Source organism: Aythya ferina (genome assembly GCF_964211825.1).
Source record: "Aythya ferina genome assembly, chromosome: 4".
NCBI lineage: Eukaryota > Metazoa > Chordata > Aves > Anseriformes > Anatidae > Aythya > Aythya ferina.
This window is the reverse complement of record NC_140300.1, coordinates 47,505,325-47,524,517: the sequence shown is the minus strand read 5'-3', so window position 1 is coordinate 47,524,517 and position 19,193 is coordinate 47,505,325. Positions and strand designations below refer to the sequence as shown.

Here is a 19,193-nt window from a genome sequence, read left to right as displayed (position 1 = left end):
ATCATCTTTTAGAAATAGTCTTTAGAACCATAGGAAAACAAAGTTTGAATCATACCTGCTGTTTCAGTGAGAATTTGTTTTAGTGAAACACACACTTAGCAAAACAGATACACAAAAAAAAAAACACAACCCAGACATCCAGGATGAGTGCCAAAACATATTTATAGGTAAAGTAGATTCTATTTTGGATTGCTTAATGATGAATTTCCCTCTTCTGGCCTGTTAAATAGATTCCACAGAAGATGTGGATTCCCTTCCTCTCTCTCCCCCAAAAGAGCCCAGTATTGCTCCTCCTCTTTTTACAGCCTTGGATTTGGAGGAGTTGTGCTGATGCCACACCGCATTCTTTTTCCACAATCATTTGAAGTAGTCCTAATATGGTAAAGCACTACTTAACCTTAGATGAACCACCTTGTTCCAGCATGATACATAGTTAGTAGTTTCACACACGTTAGGCTGGATATATGGCAGATTAGTCACGCAACAAGTGAACGAACATGTCATTTGCAGTACTTCTCCCTCAGTTTGGGTTTTCCTGTCAAAAGAGTTGTGGTGGAGAAAAACACCTCTCAATATTAGATCACTGTACAAATGTTACCTTTTTAAAAATAATTGCCTATGTTACTGGATGAAAAGGAACACAACATTGGGGGTACTTGTTCACTGCAAACACAGCACTTCCCAGACCACCTGCTTCATGAAGGACAACTTACTGAATTTCTGCAAGGTCACAATCATTCTTCATCATCTTTGTTGCCACAAAGCAGTATCGTCACATACACACAAAAAAGTGACCATGAAATGTGCACACACCTGATAGAGGCTAACGAGCAGTTCTACACCAAGTTAAGTCGCGATAAATTGCATGCCTCAGCTTTTCAGAACCACCAAGAACTGCTTATTAGAGCAGTGTGTCGGAACCCAGCCAGCTTCCCTAAGTTCACACTCACTGCTCGGTGGCTGTTAGTCAGAAGTTTGGGAGCTAGGTTATGTACAATGTCTCAGTGATAGTGTTTAAAAAGAAAAACAAACCCACAGACAAAAAAAACAGAAAACAATGTATTTGAGGTAGAACCACATACAGCACAGAACAGTGCTTCCAGCTGCTAGCCCCAAAATGGAGTTCCTTGCTAGCAGTCTGAAAGGGCTGAAGATCAGTAATCACATGTATTTGTGTTTTACCATTAAGTGTCTTTTTCCTTGAGCTAGGACTTAACGGCTGGAGACAACTAAAACACACAAAAAAGGTTAGCTCCCTACATCCATAATTGAGTCTCTCTACATAGAGATCCCCACTCAGTCCTAACCAGCTTTCCCTCCTCTTCCCTCCCACCACCCTCCTCAGCCCCCAGCAGTTTCTAGCAGCCAGGAGACCTCAGTTCATCAAAACTGAATCAAACATTTTGCAGAAGTTGTTTTACGGCAGCCATCTCAATCGTTTCAAACAAGCCAGTCTTCTGTTCTTTATTTAACCTTCCTTAGGCTTTTTCTGTTTTCTCTTTTTAGAGAAACCTCCGTGCTGGAGCCAAAGGGGCTGAGCCAAGCGGCAGCAGCCTGCCGGGAGCAGGGCTGGTTGCAGCATCCCCAGGGAGCGCAGGGGAGGGAGCAGGCCCACCTCAGCTCACCTCAGCCCAGCCCCTCCTGCTCTGTGCGCCAGGCCAGGGCTGAGGCATCATTCCCGTGTCACTTGTTCCAGCAGCGCCATGTGACTGGGCCGGCGTCCAGGAACACAGCTACTAAATACAGACACTGCCAAGGCACGTCGGAGAACTGCCTCTGCCAGAAAGCGAGATGAATAGAAGGCTCTTATCCTCCCAGCTCCAACCTATACCTTCGCCCCCTCCTCTGGAGAAGGAGGGAGGAGAACTACGCGCTGCACACGGGAGAAAGCTTTGAGCAGCAGCGCAGGGCACAATCTGGTATTTGTGACACCGCACCAGCTCCTGTTGCGCTTCGGGGCTGTGTGAAAGCACTGACTGAGCTCAGCCCTTAGTATCTCCTACGTAAATGAGCAGGCCAGCACAGACACCACCACCACACCTTACAGGCGGCATCCTGGGGCATGGGTTTGGTTGCCTGCTCTTTCCTGTTCCTTCTCCGTCTTCTGTACCACCCCCTTTTTTTCCCCGTAAGTCTGTGTGCAGCTTTCAAGCCCTTGTTCAAAGGAGTCATTTTAGAATATGAAAATAAAACAACTAAGAAACAATATTGCTCATTAGACATAAATAAATACATTTTAATGCCAACTGATACAGAGATGAACAACGCTGATCAGCATTACAAAATGTTACTAGTTAGCTGAACAGTAGTTTTGATAGAAAACACAAACACCTTCAACTCTAAGTAACTAAAAATGCCCACATATTAAACCAAAACATTGCCTTTTCAGATTTCCTCCACTTCTGCTAAAAAAGAAAAAAACACTCCAATCACAGGAGTGCTCTGGTACACCTGAGAAGACACAGCTTCTCTCTTGGGCTTTACAGGGCTGTGGAAGGCACCTGTAATCCCCTCCTTGCCCTTGCTGCAGCACGCCCTCCCACCTCACTAGAGAACGCTCTCGATCGGAGCTGGGTGCAAGCACCACGGACGCTCACCCTCCTGCCAAAGGGAATTGCTTCAGAAGGGCTTGGTTTCAGCTAACCCCAAAGTGAATTTTCAGCCATATGATCTCACCAAAAAAGTTTACCCGCTTCAAGGTGCATGCTCCCAAATTCAAGGTGCTATTTAGAATATAGTTCAGTAACAAATTTTTAATTTTTTTAATTGACATCCAACTTTTTTTTATTCAGCATATGGCTTTAAGATTTTGATTAGTTTTATTAGCACTTGTAATGTGTAAGACCAACAATACCAGGTGTGGTGCTCCAGCAGTGCTGAGAGCAGAAGCGACCTGATTTTTTTTGATCAGCTGTCAAAACATTGTCGAGCCTCTGTAAGTAGTTACGTTAAAACGTTGAAAGAGAAAGATGTTTTTTGAAAAAGAGAATGAAGAAATGACTGAGAAAGTTAGCCTGCAATAAAGGGAAAGGAATGAATTCAAACAAAGTATGTTGAGTATTTATGAAAGTTGCCTGATTTACCCACCTGGCAGGAATGTAGGAAACAACATACATCCCAGGAGCCATACTTGACCACCCAAAAGTTGCAATAGCATGAACAGCACAGTCCATCGTCTCTGTGTAGATGAATGCCAGGAAATCCTGACTTAGATTGAATGAAGTGATAAGACAGACGGATATAACGTCAACTCCGGCATTTTTCACTAGTTATAGCCAAAAATATGTTTTTTGTTCTTGTTGTTATGATAATTCATCTAATCCACCCAAAACACTTTCCTTAACCCTCTATTGCAGACAGTTGAAAGCAGCTTTGCAGCACTGAGTCTTGAAGGTTTACCTGTATTTATTTTCAAATTTCGCTGCAAAGCAAAGGAGATGCCACATCTTACAACCCTGCTCAGGGTAGTTAATCACTCATACCGTAACACCTTCTCAATGAAATTGGAGACAAAAAACAACCAAACAAACCACACTTCAGCCATGGCCTGGCAAGGCCAAACGTAGCCTTCCTGCAAGGCACCTTGCAAGAGACTTACGTTTTGTTTACCACTGATTGCATAGGACTTGGAATGTATAAATAGTCATTACATTACGAAATAGCCTCTTGCTTAAAGTAGGCCAACCGCTCTAACTACTTGCGTAGGTTCCTAAAGATTTTCTCAAAAAAGTATTATATTAGATTTAAAAGTTTATTCAGTGATTTATAAATAATCTGAGTTGTTCATGCTCAGTAATGTGCTAAAATATAGCTGGCAAGTAATAGTCTTTGTCAGCCATGAAATATCTAGACCGAAATAAAAAAAAAAAAAACACAATGAAAAGAGCCAGGTGCAACCTTGGCATGCAATAGGAACAGGCTTTACACATTTGGAGCAAGATTTCATGACAGAAACAAACTAACTTCTGAGATACTAGCAAACTTACATAGCAATTGTTTATTTGGACAGATTAAAAACCTTTCTTCTTGTGAGTGGGTAAGAACTGGTCAAGCCCCTTTCAGCAACCCTCAGTACATCACTGTATGAGCAAGCATTTTATAATGGACCTAACTTTCTCCTGAGATGAAACCAACCAGAGCAGACTCATAAGGAACCTTCTCAACAATTACAGATTCGGGACAACTCAATTAAAACCAAACAAAACTCTTACTTTCTCTTCCAGTCAAAACAGTGCCCAGTGGTACACTAGTAATGAAGTCTATACTCCAGCCAACTTTAAGTGTTTCAGTAATGCAAATGAAAATCCCTTGTTTCAATCAGATTTCTAGCTCACATGCCGACACCACATTTCAATACAAATATGCAATTATTTCTTTAAGCAGTAAACAGGGTTTAATTCAGAAGTTCAAGTTATATTTCATATTCCACCCGGGTGCTTTTGCTTAAAGACAAAGAAGCCAGGCAGCTGCAGTTCCAACAGTGTACACAGGTTCACCAAAGGTGAACTCAGAAAAACATTCCCCTTTTTCTCTCCACTGCATATCCAGCCCTGGACTCATTGTCAAGTCCAACTATACAGAGCCATTTTATAAAGTTATTATGTGCCACCACAAGAGAACAAACAGTACTGTAACCTAGTTCACAGCAGATGAGACTTAAATCCTCACGTCTCTGAAATACTAAAGTCATCAGGTGTTATCAGGTGTCAGTCATCTCCCTGCAGAACTTGGGATCACATCCGAAATGGTTCAGTGCTTAGTAAGCACAGCCAGATGTTTTAAGTGGTATCTTGACAATCAGAGAGTTAATTTTTCCAACGCTTCAGCTTGATGTGATTTAGAAACTCATTTATTTAATGGTTGGTAAGGCAGAAGCTGGCACTCCTGAATCCACTTCAACTGGCTACCATGTGAGAGCAACCTTCCTCCAGGCTAACAGCCAAGATCCAGTAAGAGCCTCAGATGCTTGTCACTACAGTTACCTGCCAAGCGAACTGAAGTGGTTACCCATTCCCAGCCCTGTATTACAGCTCTCTCAACACAGCTGAGGACCAGAACATATGAGCCCTCCATAACCATTTCTGCATGAAGCCTGATAGCTTCACACAACCTACTGCAAGAGGTTGTTGTATCAGTGACCTTTATACACACAGGGCTAAGGAGGGCTTCAACGCTCTCTCCTATCAACACTGCTGGGGAAGTGATAAATGCCCAGTGCATAATCAGCTCGTGTATGGGAGAAGGTGCTAACATCATACACCACTGCAGCCACTCGCCACGACCAGAGCCTTAACACACACGGACTAAACCTGCTGCTGTACAGCTGGGCACAGCTGTTTCTGCACCCAACTTTCTTCTTCCTTGTGCCTGCACCAGGGGTTACCAACCTTCCTTTCTGGGAGCTCAACAGGTTGCTGCCAAGCTCATTTAACCCCATCACATTAAACAAGTGATGACTTCGGAAATAAGAGGCCTGCTATCTTTCCTATAACAAGATCTATTTGAAAAAGATCCCATTAGATAGAGTGCAAGCCAGAGCAAAGAATTACAAATGAAGATATTAGGTAGTTTCGGGGGGGGGAAACGGGAAAGGAAATGCAATGAAAGATGAGAGATACAAGCACTCAATTTATCAGCAATGGTTAAATGAGTTGTTTCTGCATGGACATGTGAAGACAAGCACAAAACCTGTGTGACCATAACCTAACTCATGAGTTGCAGATTTTGAACAATTTGCATAGCTGTCTTTTTTACAGACTTCAATATAATGCTGTAATGTGCATGTTAAAAAGTCCTGTCTGATCTCAGAAGGATCCACATTTTGCGAAAGAACCTACAGAGAAGTATGTCATTCTCTGTGGTTTCCTTCAAAAACGTTATCTTGTGTACTCTGCTCAGGTTTCCTGTACCCCTGGAGTTGTGCACTCACATACCCAGCCCCAAAAGTTGAGCAACTTCAGGTCTCAGATAGTATCAAGATTCAGAGTTCAGTGCAAAGACGCAGCACAGAAATCCAGAGCACCAACCTCAACTCAAGCCACTGTTTTATTTCATAAAATCCAGTAGACTTAATAAAAGCTAAGAGTTACTATGTAAGAAGCTTCCCGAGTTCATTACAAAATATACTATAGCAAATCGTTTAGAACCCTAATTTAGAAGTGCTAATACCCAACTCAGCCCGTTACCACCTCTATTAGGGAAGTAAATAAATATTGACAGATTGTTTACTTAATACAGCTGATTTCATTAGCACATGTGAAACTCCACTGAGCACCTCGGAGGAGACTAGCTGAACTGTATTACACTTAGGTGAGAACACACTGCAGAGGAAGCTCCGCACTGATTCAGTAATTACACCCCACACAGTTCAAGTTTCACTTCAGCACAACCTATAGAAAGAAAACCATGAGTCAGTTTTAGCAACAGAAAATGTGATTTAAAACCCTCGTGCCCATCAATCAGTGCAATTCTAAGAATCTCACCACTATCCAGGAAGCATGATGACCAATAAAGCAGAAATATTTTGGCTGTGGTCATGTAAAAACACCGGTACTTGTCCTAATCGCAGATGGAAAGGCGCAGGCACTACAACCGAAACCCCAAAGCCAGCCCTCTTGCACCCTGGAGGAACGCTCTGCCTTGCAGCTGGTGCTGCAGCTTGTCTTGTGACCTCGATCATGCATGTAAAACATGGCACTGCTGCAAGTGCTGCAGCTTCCAACATGGGGCAAATGCAGGGAGGGGAGAATGGCAGGGAGAACTGTTAAGGCCAGGAGAAAGTCGAACAAAGAACCCGAGCCTGAAGACTAAGATGAGTTGGAAGCAGAGCACACGACAGAGGTGACTCATGACAGGCAAATGAGTAACCACCTCCAGGCTGGGTAGCCAGATCAGCACTAATCTGCCACTATCACACAAACACATGGAAAGGCATCCCCAGCCACATGTGCTCCCCTCACACAAAGTGCCCAATGGAAAGCCATTCTCTTCTCACTTACTCTCGAACAAGGCTGTCAGCCGCCATCCTACGGAACTGCATTCCTCCTCATGTTTTGCCTAGCAAGTGTACCCACAGACACCCTCCCGTGGCAAACACTGGCAGTCAGGCTAGCATCCCTACACGCTTCGCAAGGAGCTTCGTCCCAGTGGCACACAAGACGGTGCCACTCTCCTAAGCAACGTGTATTTAGCAGAAGCAAGTGATGGCCACACACACAACACAGGGCTCTAAAACTGAGTCTTCTCTTCAGAGGACACCCCTGAACACTGCTGAAGCACAAAGCAGATTATAGATAAAAGCAGGGGATTGCCAGCAGCAGGACTACCTGGTAAGTCAGAGGTGCCAGGCACACAGCCAGTATTGGCCCAAGAAGCTCTTAGCAGCTTCAGTGCTACTGAAATGCCAGAGCAAGAAGTAAAAACGTCTTTTTGTGAAAAAAGCTCATTTTCTGGCCCAGCTGGGATGACATGACAACTAATGACTACAACATTTCTGTCAAATGCCTGCCATCTTCCATCCCTCTCAGGCTTTAATAAGGCTATTCTGTTACCTCAGCGAAGCTTACCTCAGAGCCCGGTGAAGCCAGCCTGCACCACCTTTTTTTTTCCCCATCCCCTCTATGAATTCAGCATTTATGAACACCCAATTTTTTCAGCCCCAAGCAGCTGTTTTCTCACTCACATCAATCCATTTACAACAAGTATTTTCCTACAGTATTAGCGCCAGTGCTTTAGGTTGTAGTGTGTTCTGCTCTGAGTTGTGCTACTAAGGCAGGTAGCTCCCAAGGCCTCCTGTTGGTACAGTGCCCTCCTCATTCCCTGCTGAGCACAGCATGCAGCAGAGTCCTCACCTACCCACTCTTAGACACGTGAACAGCAAAAGTACCTTAAGAATAAAGCCTCCAGCACCTGTTATCCAATTGCACCTCAATTTAAGAGTCAAGCATGTAAGAAACACACTACTAGCTGTGGGAGTCTTCTTGCAACCTTAACAGAGAGCAAGAGCCAGAGGAAACCAGGAGGCTGTTCACTCACAGAACACAGGGGGAAGGGCAGTCCAAGCAACTTCAGAGGGAGAACGGCCTTGGTTCCTGCAAAGCTCAGAAGCCAGAGGACTTGGGTTTTGTTTGTTTTCCTTCAGAACAGCCCCAGGCTGGAAGTGTGGTTTCCATGTCAAAAGACCATACTTTCAATCGTTTCCTCCCTAAGCTGCCTCTTGAGCGAGACTGCTGTAATAAATCTCTCCCTCTGCAGAACTTGCTCTTTAGCTCCCATTACTGAGGAAGGCGGACACCAGAACAGAGGCATAAAGCTGCACCTTAAGGCTCACCTTCAGCTGTCAGCGAAGAGGCAGGAGGCCAAGACTTGCTGTTTAACCCTCCCTGTCCCCATGCTCACAGCTGGCCCTGGGCTGTATCTCCCTTCCCGCAGCATGTGATATCCACCCTTCAACCCCACCAATGCTTTTTGAAAACATTTACAACCAGATGTTCATGTTGTTCCCATTTTCAGAGATATACCTGGGTGCTCAGTATCTTATAGCTTCATGGATGCCTACAAAGCTGGAATAAGCTCAAGAGAAACCCAATTAGGCTCCAAGAATTTACCAGGGAGTGTTTCATTTTAACAAAGCTATAACAAACTGACATGCAAGCATATGCAAAGCTCAGAACTGCTTTCTTTCCTTTTTCAGAAGGTGGAGTATTGCCAAGGCTGGTAATAAAGGCTGTGAAATAATGCCCAGCAAATAGGCTCTCACCAAGCATTTCAGCGCTATGACCAAAGGAATTACTAGCATCAACTGCCAGACGGATGATCTCATATACCAACGCTAACAAACTGCTACCAGATAGATATCCTGCAGTACAGCGTGACACCCGCTCCATTACAGGCACCAGAAGGAGCAGCTGATGCTTAAAGCTGAAGCAGCAGCCTGCTTGCAAGTTCCAAATCCAGCTGAAATAACACTTGTTTTTTTATAGATCACATGTAAGATGAAATTATTCCCTATTTTACATCATTTATTCACTAAACACACCAATACCAAAAAAATCTTATCAGAGGCCGCAATGCAGAAGTTACACGTTCACCAGTGAGAGCAGTCTTCCAAGAACCACAAGGTATTTCTCTCCATCCTTACACCCCTGGGTGCAGGTGCTCTGTAATTAAAAGACAACAACAAATCCCCCACACTAACAAAGAATGAAACTTGCATGAAACCTTCACCCTCTACTTAAGAGTAACTTTAATCTTTCACATCGAGAAGTACAGCAAAACTCTGATGTGAAAGCTCATTCCACAATCAAGCAAGAACTACAGTCAGACCGCTGTAAACAAGCACAGGCTATCTGCAATAGTTAATTTCCCTAAAGTCAGCCCCAGCACCTTACTCATATCTATGTTTAACCCTTCAGACATTCTAGCCTTGAGATAAACCACGTGCTTATTAAATTTCAAATTCTAGGGGAGGAGGATGCTTTGTTTTTGCAGTAATAGCTGCCATCCTGCCAAGCACATGACCCTGGTAGCACTCCAAAAGTCGTACAAACTACTCTAAATCAATCTTGTAAGGGAAGCAACATTTGATAAGCAAATAAGAAATATTTTAAGTGAATTCAGCCACACCACTACCCATTTCTCATACAAAGCAATTAGGATTTCTTCAGAGTGTTGGAGGCTAAACTCAAACTTCTCTGTTAGAGGCACAGATATATTTTATATGTATATTTGCATATGTATGTGTATATATATATATATGCACATGCAGATATTTTTAGTTAGGGGAAGCAAAAAGCAGTAGTAATAAAAACCAGAAGCTGAAGATGTGTGTACAAAACTACTTTGCACAAATGTAATATCATGTCACAAGCATCCATCTGCTCCCCAGGCAGTTTCTAATTTCTCTTTTTAAGAAGAAGTAAGATATTCCACAGTTCTTAATACTGCCCTTTCACCACCTTGTACTCCCATCATTTTGAAGGGAGGTGCAGGCCAGCAGAAAGTCCTCCTGCCCTAATGGCCCTAGATTAAAACCTACACCTCGTGTTTACTTTCTTCTCACCCAGCAGGTAAGGGCTGTGCTGCCATTAGCATGCCATGCAGCCCAACAGGACCAGATCCACAGAGTGAAATGAAATAATTGGCACTAAGGCCCTGACACCCACATGATGCATGTTGTGGGGTTTTACGTTTGACCACCTGTAGCCTGGTCCCCATGACTGAATGACCTGTGGTCAGAGCACACTTTCTAATTTCATTCAATCCACCAGGAAGCCAGTTTGAGCACCGAAGCCACTTGGCTACGTGAACCAAAGAGCGCTAAGTGGAGACAATTGAGAGGTTTTCTTTAAAAGAATGCTCATGATCCAAATTAAAATGTTAATGCTCTTGTAGCCAAGAAACCATTTCTTGTGGCTTGACATTCAGCTCAGCACCATGTCTCTTCTCCCCTGTGAGGCTGTGCCAGCTCATCCTGGTAAGCAGCGTGGAACTTGCAGCTTGCTTCTCTCTTCAGAGAAAAAGAGAGGAACCAGCTCTATGTGTGGTCATGTTCTAGCTCCAGTTAAAGGGGAGAGGGGCAACAGAACAAGCACAAACAGTGCTCATTACAGGCAAGCCTTGAGTCTGGTCCATGGCTCTTTACCACAGAGCTTTTCCTGGTGTTCCTGGGAACATTAGGAAAGGGAAAGCTTCCTAATGACACATTCAAAAGAAAAGTTGTCAGACCAAACAAACCTGGGGAGATATTTTCTACGAGAGACTTTTCCAGTGATAGGACTACTGCTTTGGGTGAGGAGGGTACATGAAGACACTTGGGCTTTGAAAAGGTTTGCAACAATCTGACATCCAGGGATATGGACTATTGTTAGTCCCACCCACCTGCTTAAGAGAGCTATGTGCATAGTGAATGAGGAGGGACCTTGCTAATCAAAACACAAAGAGGGAATAAAAAAAATCACTGAAATCCTTGAAAATATAGGCGCGCCATTAGAGCAGAAAGCAGTTGTGCCACTCTAACCGTGACCAGCTACCTACACTTAATACAGAAGTTCACAAAGGATTTGGGCATTTTACTCATGTCCAATCCTGTATCTCCACTCAGATGGAGTGGTTCTTTCTGCTGAGCAGAAAGTCTACTGAAAATGTTGCAGTAGGGCTTCTAAGACCCGGTGAATATGCTCCTACAGGGCAACAAAGAGATCACTGGAATAAAGAAAGAGCATTGCAGCACACCTACAAGTTATAAGGAAGAAATTTAATACAATAATAACATGTAAGAAAACCCAAAATGCAAAACCCTTCAAGTGCATTTATTAACAGTTCATATGCCAAAAACTAATCAGAAAGAGAGGAATAGGGAGTTAAGGAACGATGGGTACCTACAGTGATGTCTGAATTACGCCAGTTTTTGTTTAAAGAGCTGTATCATTTAAACATTGCTGAAACTGACGATGGAGCGGGGAATATCTAACTTAAGGAAGACAAAAACGAATATAGGGCCCAACCTCACAAAATGCTCCAGACTGAGCGAAGGTCGATTGCAACGGGGGACACGCTGCGCAGGGAACCTGCCTTCGCAGAGACCCCTAAGGGCTTCAAGACCTTTACAACCGCAGTTACCAGCCTTTCTTCCTGACAGAAAGCGCTCGCTAAGACTCGAAGCACAAAGCAGAATAACAGCTGCTTAGAGACCCCCGCTCGGGCCAGATGCGGACACCGCGTTTCCTTCCCGATGAGCAGGGGACTACGCGGCCAGTGCCGCGACAGGCACAGCGCCCACACGCTGCGGCCCCGTCCCCTGAGCAGCCCCGAGCCCCGCCACCTCCCCAGCCCCGGGCTCCCCGCCCCCGGTGCCGGCACATCTCCCCAGCACCCCGCCGGGCCGGGAGCTGCCCGGGGGCTGCCGGCGAAGCCCCCGCCTAAGATGGCGGCTCCCCCCCGCCGCCCCTCACCTGAAGGCGGGCCCCTCCCGCCCGCCGGGGGCCGCCGCGCCGCCGCCGCCCCGCTTGTGGAAGAGCTTCTGCAGCAGGGTGGGGGCCATGCTGCTGCCGCCGCCCCGCCGCGCCTCACTTGGCGGCGGGCGGCGGGCGCCGCCGCATCTCCCCGCCGCGCAGGAGCCGCCCGCGGGGGGCGAGGCGAGGCAGGAGGCGAGGCTGGGGCTGGGGCCGCCGCCGCCGCGCCCGCCCCGCTGCCGGCAGCCGCCCGGCACCACCTGACCGCCCAACGGAACCCAACGGCCGCGGCGCGAGGAGCCGCGCGGCGGGGACGCGGAGGCGCCGCGCCCCTCGGGCGGCTCTCACTGGCTGCGCCGCGCCCGCCCCCAGCACGTGGGGAGCGCGCCGGGAGCCAGCCTTAAAGGGGCACGCGCGCGGCCTGCGCCCGCCGGCGCGGCCCCCTCACCGCGGAGTGTGTGTAGGGGGGGAGGGGGGGGGTGAGTTGGCACCCCAAGCACACGTGTTGTTTTTTTTTTTTTTGTCGAAAAATAGGTGATTTGATGTGAAATGTGCGCGTGGTGCTTGTTCATAGTAAACGTAAAGGGAATTCAAAATATAAATGTTGAAGCGATCATAAATTATAAGTGTTAAAATGGTTATGAAATGTAAATAATGAACGCAAAAGTATTCTCAATAAAATATAAATATTAATTTAAATGTTTATACAGCTATGGTTAAATGCGTTTCTATATATCATACACACTTACGAATGTGCACGTATAAACGTGTTAGCACATGCTTGCACGCGCATACCTGCAGATACGCCCCGATACGCAGCAGCTGTGAAGGGGCATTAAAAATGTGCAGCAGATATTAAAACCCACCACTTTTTAATAAACTGAGAGGGATTTAAGAAAATATGTGGTGAAAAAGAGGTAGATGCCACTTTTATGGATGTATGCTCCTCTTCCCTTTATTTCCTTACTCCTCTAAATACATAAATACATATAAATAAACATATTTATAACATATAAATAAATACATTTATAATATATGCAAAAAAATATTTATAATATATAAAAATATGTAAATATTTTTTTCATATATACCCATGGCAATATGTGTGTGCGTGCCTATTTGTAGCACTGACCCCAGCACGGATGCAGGCCCTCAGCACCACACACGCCCCCGCCCGTGTTGGCAGCAGGGCAGCCCTGACAGGAGGGTGTGGGGATGGAGCCCCGCGGGGCTCACTGCTCTTTACTTGCTGCCTTTCGCTCACTAAGTGATCAGCGCTGTAGCAGTCGGGGCTGTTTGGAGGTCTGGGTGTGTTTACACATCTGACTGGCGCAGGTCTGTCCGCCTGCAAGGCTGTACTTCCAAAAACCTGTGTGCATGCCCCTGCCCAGCAAGGTAATGGCAAATAAAGTGGGGTCGCGCCAGCTGCCTGCTGCTGTTGGGGAAACGAGGAGGCAAGCCGTGGAGAATGGCGAGGCAGAGGCAGGGCAGGAGCATCACAACTGCTGCCCCAACATCCAGTAGCAACAGTGGTGAAGGCCATGCTGGTGCTTTGGGGCCAGCTTTTCAGCAGCTGGAGATGCTGATTTCTCTTTCAAATGAAAAACAAGAGATGACTGTCTACCAGCCCCATCAGCTTGTCCTCCTGTAACACAGGATTGTATCTTGTAAACGCTCGGGTGCCTGCAGTTGATGGTCTGTTCTCAGAAAGGATCACCTTCTTGAGGCTCTCAACCACTTCACCTGTGACACTGAATACCCAATATAAACTGTTCAGCCCAGATGTTTTCACTGCTCTTGATCATCCATTTCTACCACCAGCACCAGATGCTGATGCAGATCACACTGAAAGCACCCTGAAAGGGAAGTGAGCATTGGGGTGCACCTGGACATGATGAAAGACACCCTGGTTGACCAAGTAAGCAAGGTGAATGAGAAAGTAGGCATCCAGCTCCAGAAATAATCACTGTGTCTCACAGAAGTCTTGAGAAACCTAAAAGTTGCAAATATCCTGGCTGCCACCCTAGGGCTACGTCTGTGTTAGCAAGCAGTGTTGAGCAGTAGGGGCAGAGCCTGAGGTCTGCATCATGGACATTTTACAGGGTTTTATTTTGGACTGGTTGTCATCTGTTCCTGCGGGCAGGATGACTGCCAGTGGCTGGAACACACTGAATGTGTTTCTGCAAAAAAACATCTGGTTTAGTTTCATCTGAAAATAACCCACTTTGTACTCTCAGACGCCACTCTAAAACGTGAAGCAAGACAACGTCAGTGAGCACAACTGGGAGACTCACTTCAAAAACACTCCTGTGACCTGGGCAAAAATGGTAATGAAAATGCACCCTACACCTTGGCTGATGCTTGGTGCTACATCGGTTCCCAGTGTTTTCTGTTAACATGTTTGACGGTCACTACGGTCTGAAATTGCTAACAAAACATTAAGACACTGCTTCCTTCTAGAACACTAGTTCTTCAGTTTATTGTTGAAAAATCATGGCTAAAACACAGCATAATCAGCAAGGGACTATGAAATATCTTTCACAGTCTGTATGCACTATCCCATCCCAGACAAAGTTTGGCTGCAAAGAACACCTGGCAAAGCAAATGTGGTGATTTTTCACTATCCCATGAGTGAACACGAGAAGATGTAAAGAAAAATGCTGTACCATCTGTCAAGCAAAGACCATTCACAGCAAGACAGCCCTCACTCTCCTAGGAATATATGAAATAAAAATGGGGCATATGAGAATCAAAACCTTATTTACAATGCCTACTAAGGGTCAGATTCTTTAAGAACAGAGAAAGACAACGTAGCTGTTGAAACTTTGGGCAGAAAAGGAGATAGATTCTTTAAGATAGAAATATATGAGACTGTGTTAGGAAGCTGTCAGTACATAAAAGGAACATTCAAATCTTGGAAGAGCTGAATGTTTGGGTGTTTCTGTGTTTCACAGACCATAAATCTCTCTTAAGATTCTCTTCTGAAAATGTAGAAACTCGGTTTTATAGCCAGGACAAGCTGGCTTAAAACCCAAGTCCCCTACATCACGGTTACCCTCCCCATCACTCAGACCCAGATGAAACTTTGAGTTCCCTTACGGCTGTTTCCTTTCCATCCCTCTCAGTCCTGAACAGACAAATCCAAAATGCTCCTAAATCTTTGTTGTCAGAACTAGGCTTTGGAGGCACCACAAAAAGAAGCCAGAAGCCAGAACATGTAAGCTCTCAAGAGTTTACGAATGGTTTGCTAATCCAGGATGCTTGGTAATTACTTACTGTTTCGTGTAGTGATGTGTGCTGCATGAAGTTGTGTGAATGTAGATTAAGTCTTGCTGTGCTTTGTAAAGCATCAGCCATATTTTGGATTCTGTAAAATAAATTAAAAAAAAAAAAAGAAAAAAAAGAAAAAAGGTTTTTATTGGTATTTCAAACATGCTGAGAAAAATATAGTATCAGTAAATGTCTAGAATTATCATCTCTGCATATTGTTATTATTACTATTTAGTCTAAATCCAAATTACTCTCTACAGAGAACTTTAAAAACCTATACTAGAATACATGGCGTTTTTCAGGCAGGGATAGAAACTGACAGCAACAGAGAGCTTGGGACTGCAGCCCCCTGCAAACCAGCTTAATCATCCTTCATTGAATGGAGCGTTATATAACATGTGCTGTTGCTGCAGCAACTTTTCCCAGCCCCTGAAGAATGCCACAAAAATGCTGCCTTAATATAGATAAGCAGTTTTGCTGCCTTTTTACATAGAAGATAGAGTCAGTGAAAAATGAAAGACAATTTAATGGGAATGATTTATGGGAATTGTTTCAAAATTACTGTTAATTATTAATGCATGTAATGAAACATCTGATTTTTAACAGCCTTTAGTGTTTAAAATAGAGAGAAAGGTCAGATCAGGGATTTCTTCTTTTAATCACTACAGTATAAATATTGAGTAATATGGTAAGAATTGGATTGCGTAAAGGTAATAGTTTTGAAATCACTGCTGTTCCTTGTGTATCCTGTCAAGTGTCCAAAAGCGAAGGTACACTACTTTTTCTTCCAGAAGAGCCTGAAGATGTACGTAACTATGGATGTTGATTCTATGCTCAAACACTTGTGTAGAACATGGTTTGGTTCCTCTATACAACACAATTGTCAGACTCAGTATATTTCTCAGCCTCCTGCCTGGACTCCATCCGAAGGTCATCAGGAAATCCTCATGCTCCAGATTTTCAGTGGCAAAATCCATTGTGGGACTGCAGGCTGTGCTCTTGTCTTTAAATCTGTGCTGACGTGGTTCATCTTGGACTCTATCCTACCCATATGAGATGCAGACCAAAAAGGTTATCATAATGAACAGTCATCGTAATAGGATATTTTAATGCCTTTTACAGAATCACAGAATCACAGAATTTCTAGGTTGGAAGAGACCTCAAGATCATCGAGTCCAACCTCTGACCTAACGCTAACAGTCCCCACTAAACCATATCCCTAAGCTCTACATCTAAACATCTTTTAAAGACTTCCAGGGATGGTGACTCCACCACTTCCCTAGTCAGCCTGTTCCAGTGTCCAACAACTCTTTCGGTAAAGAAGTTCTTCCTAACATCTAACCTAAAACTCCCCTGGCTCAACTTTAGCCCATTCCCCCTCGTCCTGTCACCAGGCACGTGGGAGAACAGGCCAACCCTCACCTTGCTACAGCCTCCTTTAAAGTATCTGTAGAGAGCGATAAGGTCGCCCCTGAGCCTCTTCTTCTCCAGGCTGAACAAGCCCAGCTCCCTCAGCCGCTCCTCGTAGGACTTGTTCTCCTGGCCCCTCACCAGCTTCATCACCCTTCTCTGGACCTGCTCAAGCACCTCCATGTCCTTCTTGTAGCGAGGGGCCCAAAACTGAACACAGTACTGGAGGTGCGGCCTCACCAGAGCCGAGTACAGGGGGACGATCACCTCCCTAGCCCTGCTGGTCACACTGTTTCTGATACAAGCCAGGATGCCGTTGGCCTTCTTGGCCACCTGAGCACACTGCTGGCTCATATTCAGCCGACTATCCACCATCACTCCCAGGTCCTTCTCTGCCTGGCAGCTTTCCAACCACTCATCTCCCAGCCTGTAGCTCTGCTTGGGGTTATTGCGCCCCAGGTGCAGGACCCGGCACTTGGCCTTGTTGAACTTCATGCAGTTGACCTCAGCCCATCGGTGCAGCCTATCCAGATCCTCCTGCAGAGCCTTCCTACCCTCGAGCAGATCAACACATGCGCATAGCTTGGTGTCATCTGCGAACTTACTGAGGGTGCACTCAATGCCCTCATCCAGATCATCGATGAAGATATTAAAGAGGAACGGCCCCAGCACCGAGCCCTGGGGGACACCACTAGTGACTGGCCTCCAACTGGACTTGGCTTCATTCACCACGACTCTTTGGGCCCGGCTATCCAGCCAGTTTCTAACCCAACGAAGCGTGCGCCAGTCCAAGCCAAGAGCAGCCAGTTTCTTGAGGAGAATGCTGTGGGAGACGGTGTCAAAAGCCTTGCTGAAGTCAAGGTAGACCACATCCACAGCCTTTCCCTCGTCCACCCAGCGCGTCACTTTGTCATAGAAGGAGATCAGGCTTGTCAAGCAGGACCTGCCTTTCATAAACCCATGCTTACTGGGCCTGATCGCCTGCTTGCCCTGCAAGTGCTGCATGATGACTCTCAGGAGGATCTGCTCCATGAGCTTCCCTGGTACTGAGGTCAAATTAGTGATAACTACAGTAAGTAGCACCATACACTTACATGAACTTACAGTACTGTGCAGGCCATGTATTTGTATGGGAAGTGAGGGCCCCAAGTTCAGCTACAGGCGCAGCATCCTACCCAGCACAGCAGCACCACTGGCAGAGGCCAGCTACCAACCTGGGCCTTTCCTTCTTCCCACTCATGGCTTAGAATCATAGAACCATTAAGGCTGAAAAAGACCTCCAAGATCACATGGTCCAACCATCTGCCTACCACCAGTATCACCCACTAGACCATGTCCCTAAGTGCCACGTCCAACCTTTCCTTGAACACCCCCAGGGACGGTGACTCTACCACCTCCCTGGGGAACCCCTTCCAATGCCTGACTGCTCTTCCTGAGAAGAAATGTCTCCTCATTTCCAAACTAAACCTCCCCTGGCGCAACTTGAGGCCATTCCCTCTAGTCCTATCGCTAGCTATCTGTGAGATAAGGCCAACCCCCAGCTCCCTGAGCTATGCCCTGCTTCCTCACACCCTGAGCTCCCAAGCATTACTCTGGCTATTTGCCTCTAAAAGATGCTCAAAGCACATCCAGAATACACAGATCAAAAAGTCTTCCTGGCTTTGCTTGGTTCTTATCTAAGCCATTTCTTTAGGGATCAGCATATCTGAAAGTTAGTGATGGCTACGTGCCTGACTTTTCTTTCAATTTCTGGCATATTATGTCAGCGCTGTAGACAATTTTCTTCTTCAAACATAGTGAGACAAGAACATATGGTTCTTCCTTTGTTCAACATTGCATTTCAACTCAGCTTAGAGGAATCAGCTCGGTGTCAATAGCTGCTCAGTATGGTCTTAATCTGGGACCTCTTTATTCAGCTTTATGCAGAAAAAGATTTGGTGCAGGTGGGGATGATGAGAAACCAGATTTATTTCTCTCTAACCTGCCTGCTGTCTCTCTGACAAAGGTGATGGGCTTGGTGTGTAAGGTCACATGGGAACAGCACGTGATGCACAGTGTGTGTGTGTTACATGGCAAGGGAAAGGCTGAACGCCTGCTATGTTTTACAGCCAGCAGCAAAAACTACTTTACCCAAACTGCTATCAAAAATTGTGTCACTGGAGGCTTCATGATGGCTGTTCCGAAAAGGCGATGATGTGTGTGCTGCAGTCTCTTGTCAGTTGGATCCCATCAGTACTCCACTGGGCCGTATTTTGAAGTTACAACTCAATTCTGTGAAACACCCACAACCATACCATTACTCTTACACAATCCAAAATGGCTTTTAATATCCCTAGACAGAGCAGTTCTGCACCGAGACAAAGCATTCATCTTCTGGTGGAATGAAAATTTTAAAGCTTCTATTTTCAAATAAATTATGGAGGTGAAAAAGAGATAAAAAATTAATAATAAGCAACAATCCTAGTGTGAACGTGTATATATTTGTCCAACCTACACAATCAGCAACAATTACAAATAATCTTTATTTTGCATTTTATTCTGTGGAATGGTATCTGACAGGCT

The 19,193-nt window shown here is 45.4% G+C and overlaps 1 protein-coding gene across 2 annotated transcripts in view; it reads right to left on the bottom strand.

Annotated features, from left to right (window-relative positions):
* FNIP2 (folliculin interacting protein 2) overlaps positions 1-12,265 on the bottom strand; it is a 49,377-nt gene extending 37,112 nt beyond the window's left edge. For both annotated transcript variants that reach the window (XM_084517552.1, XM_084517553.1), the window contains exon 1: positions 11,952-12,265. In XM_084517552.1, the coding sequence (XP_084373678.1) occupies positions 11,952-12,040 (89 nt within the window). In that variant the 5' untranslated portion in view covers positions 12,041-12,265. The remainder of the gene's footprint in view (positions 1-11,951) is intronic.
* Between the last annotated feature and the right edge of the window lie 6,928 nt (positions 12,266-19,193).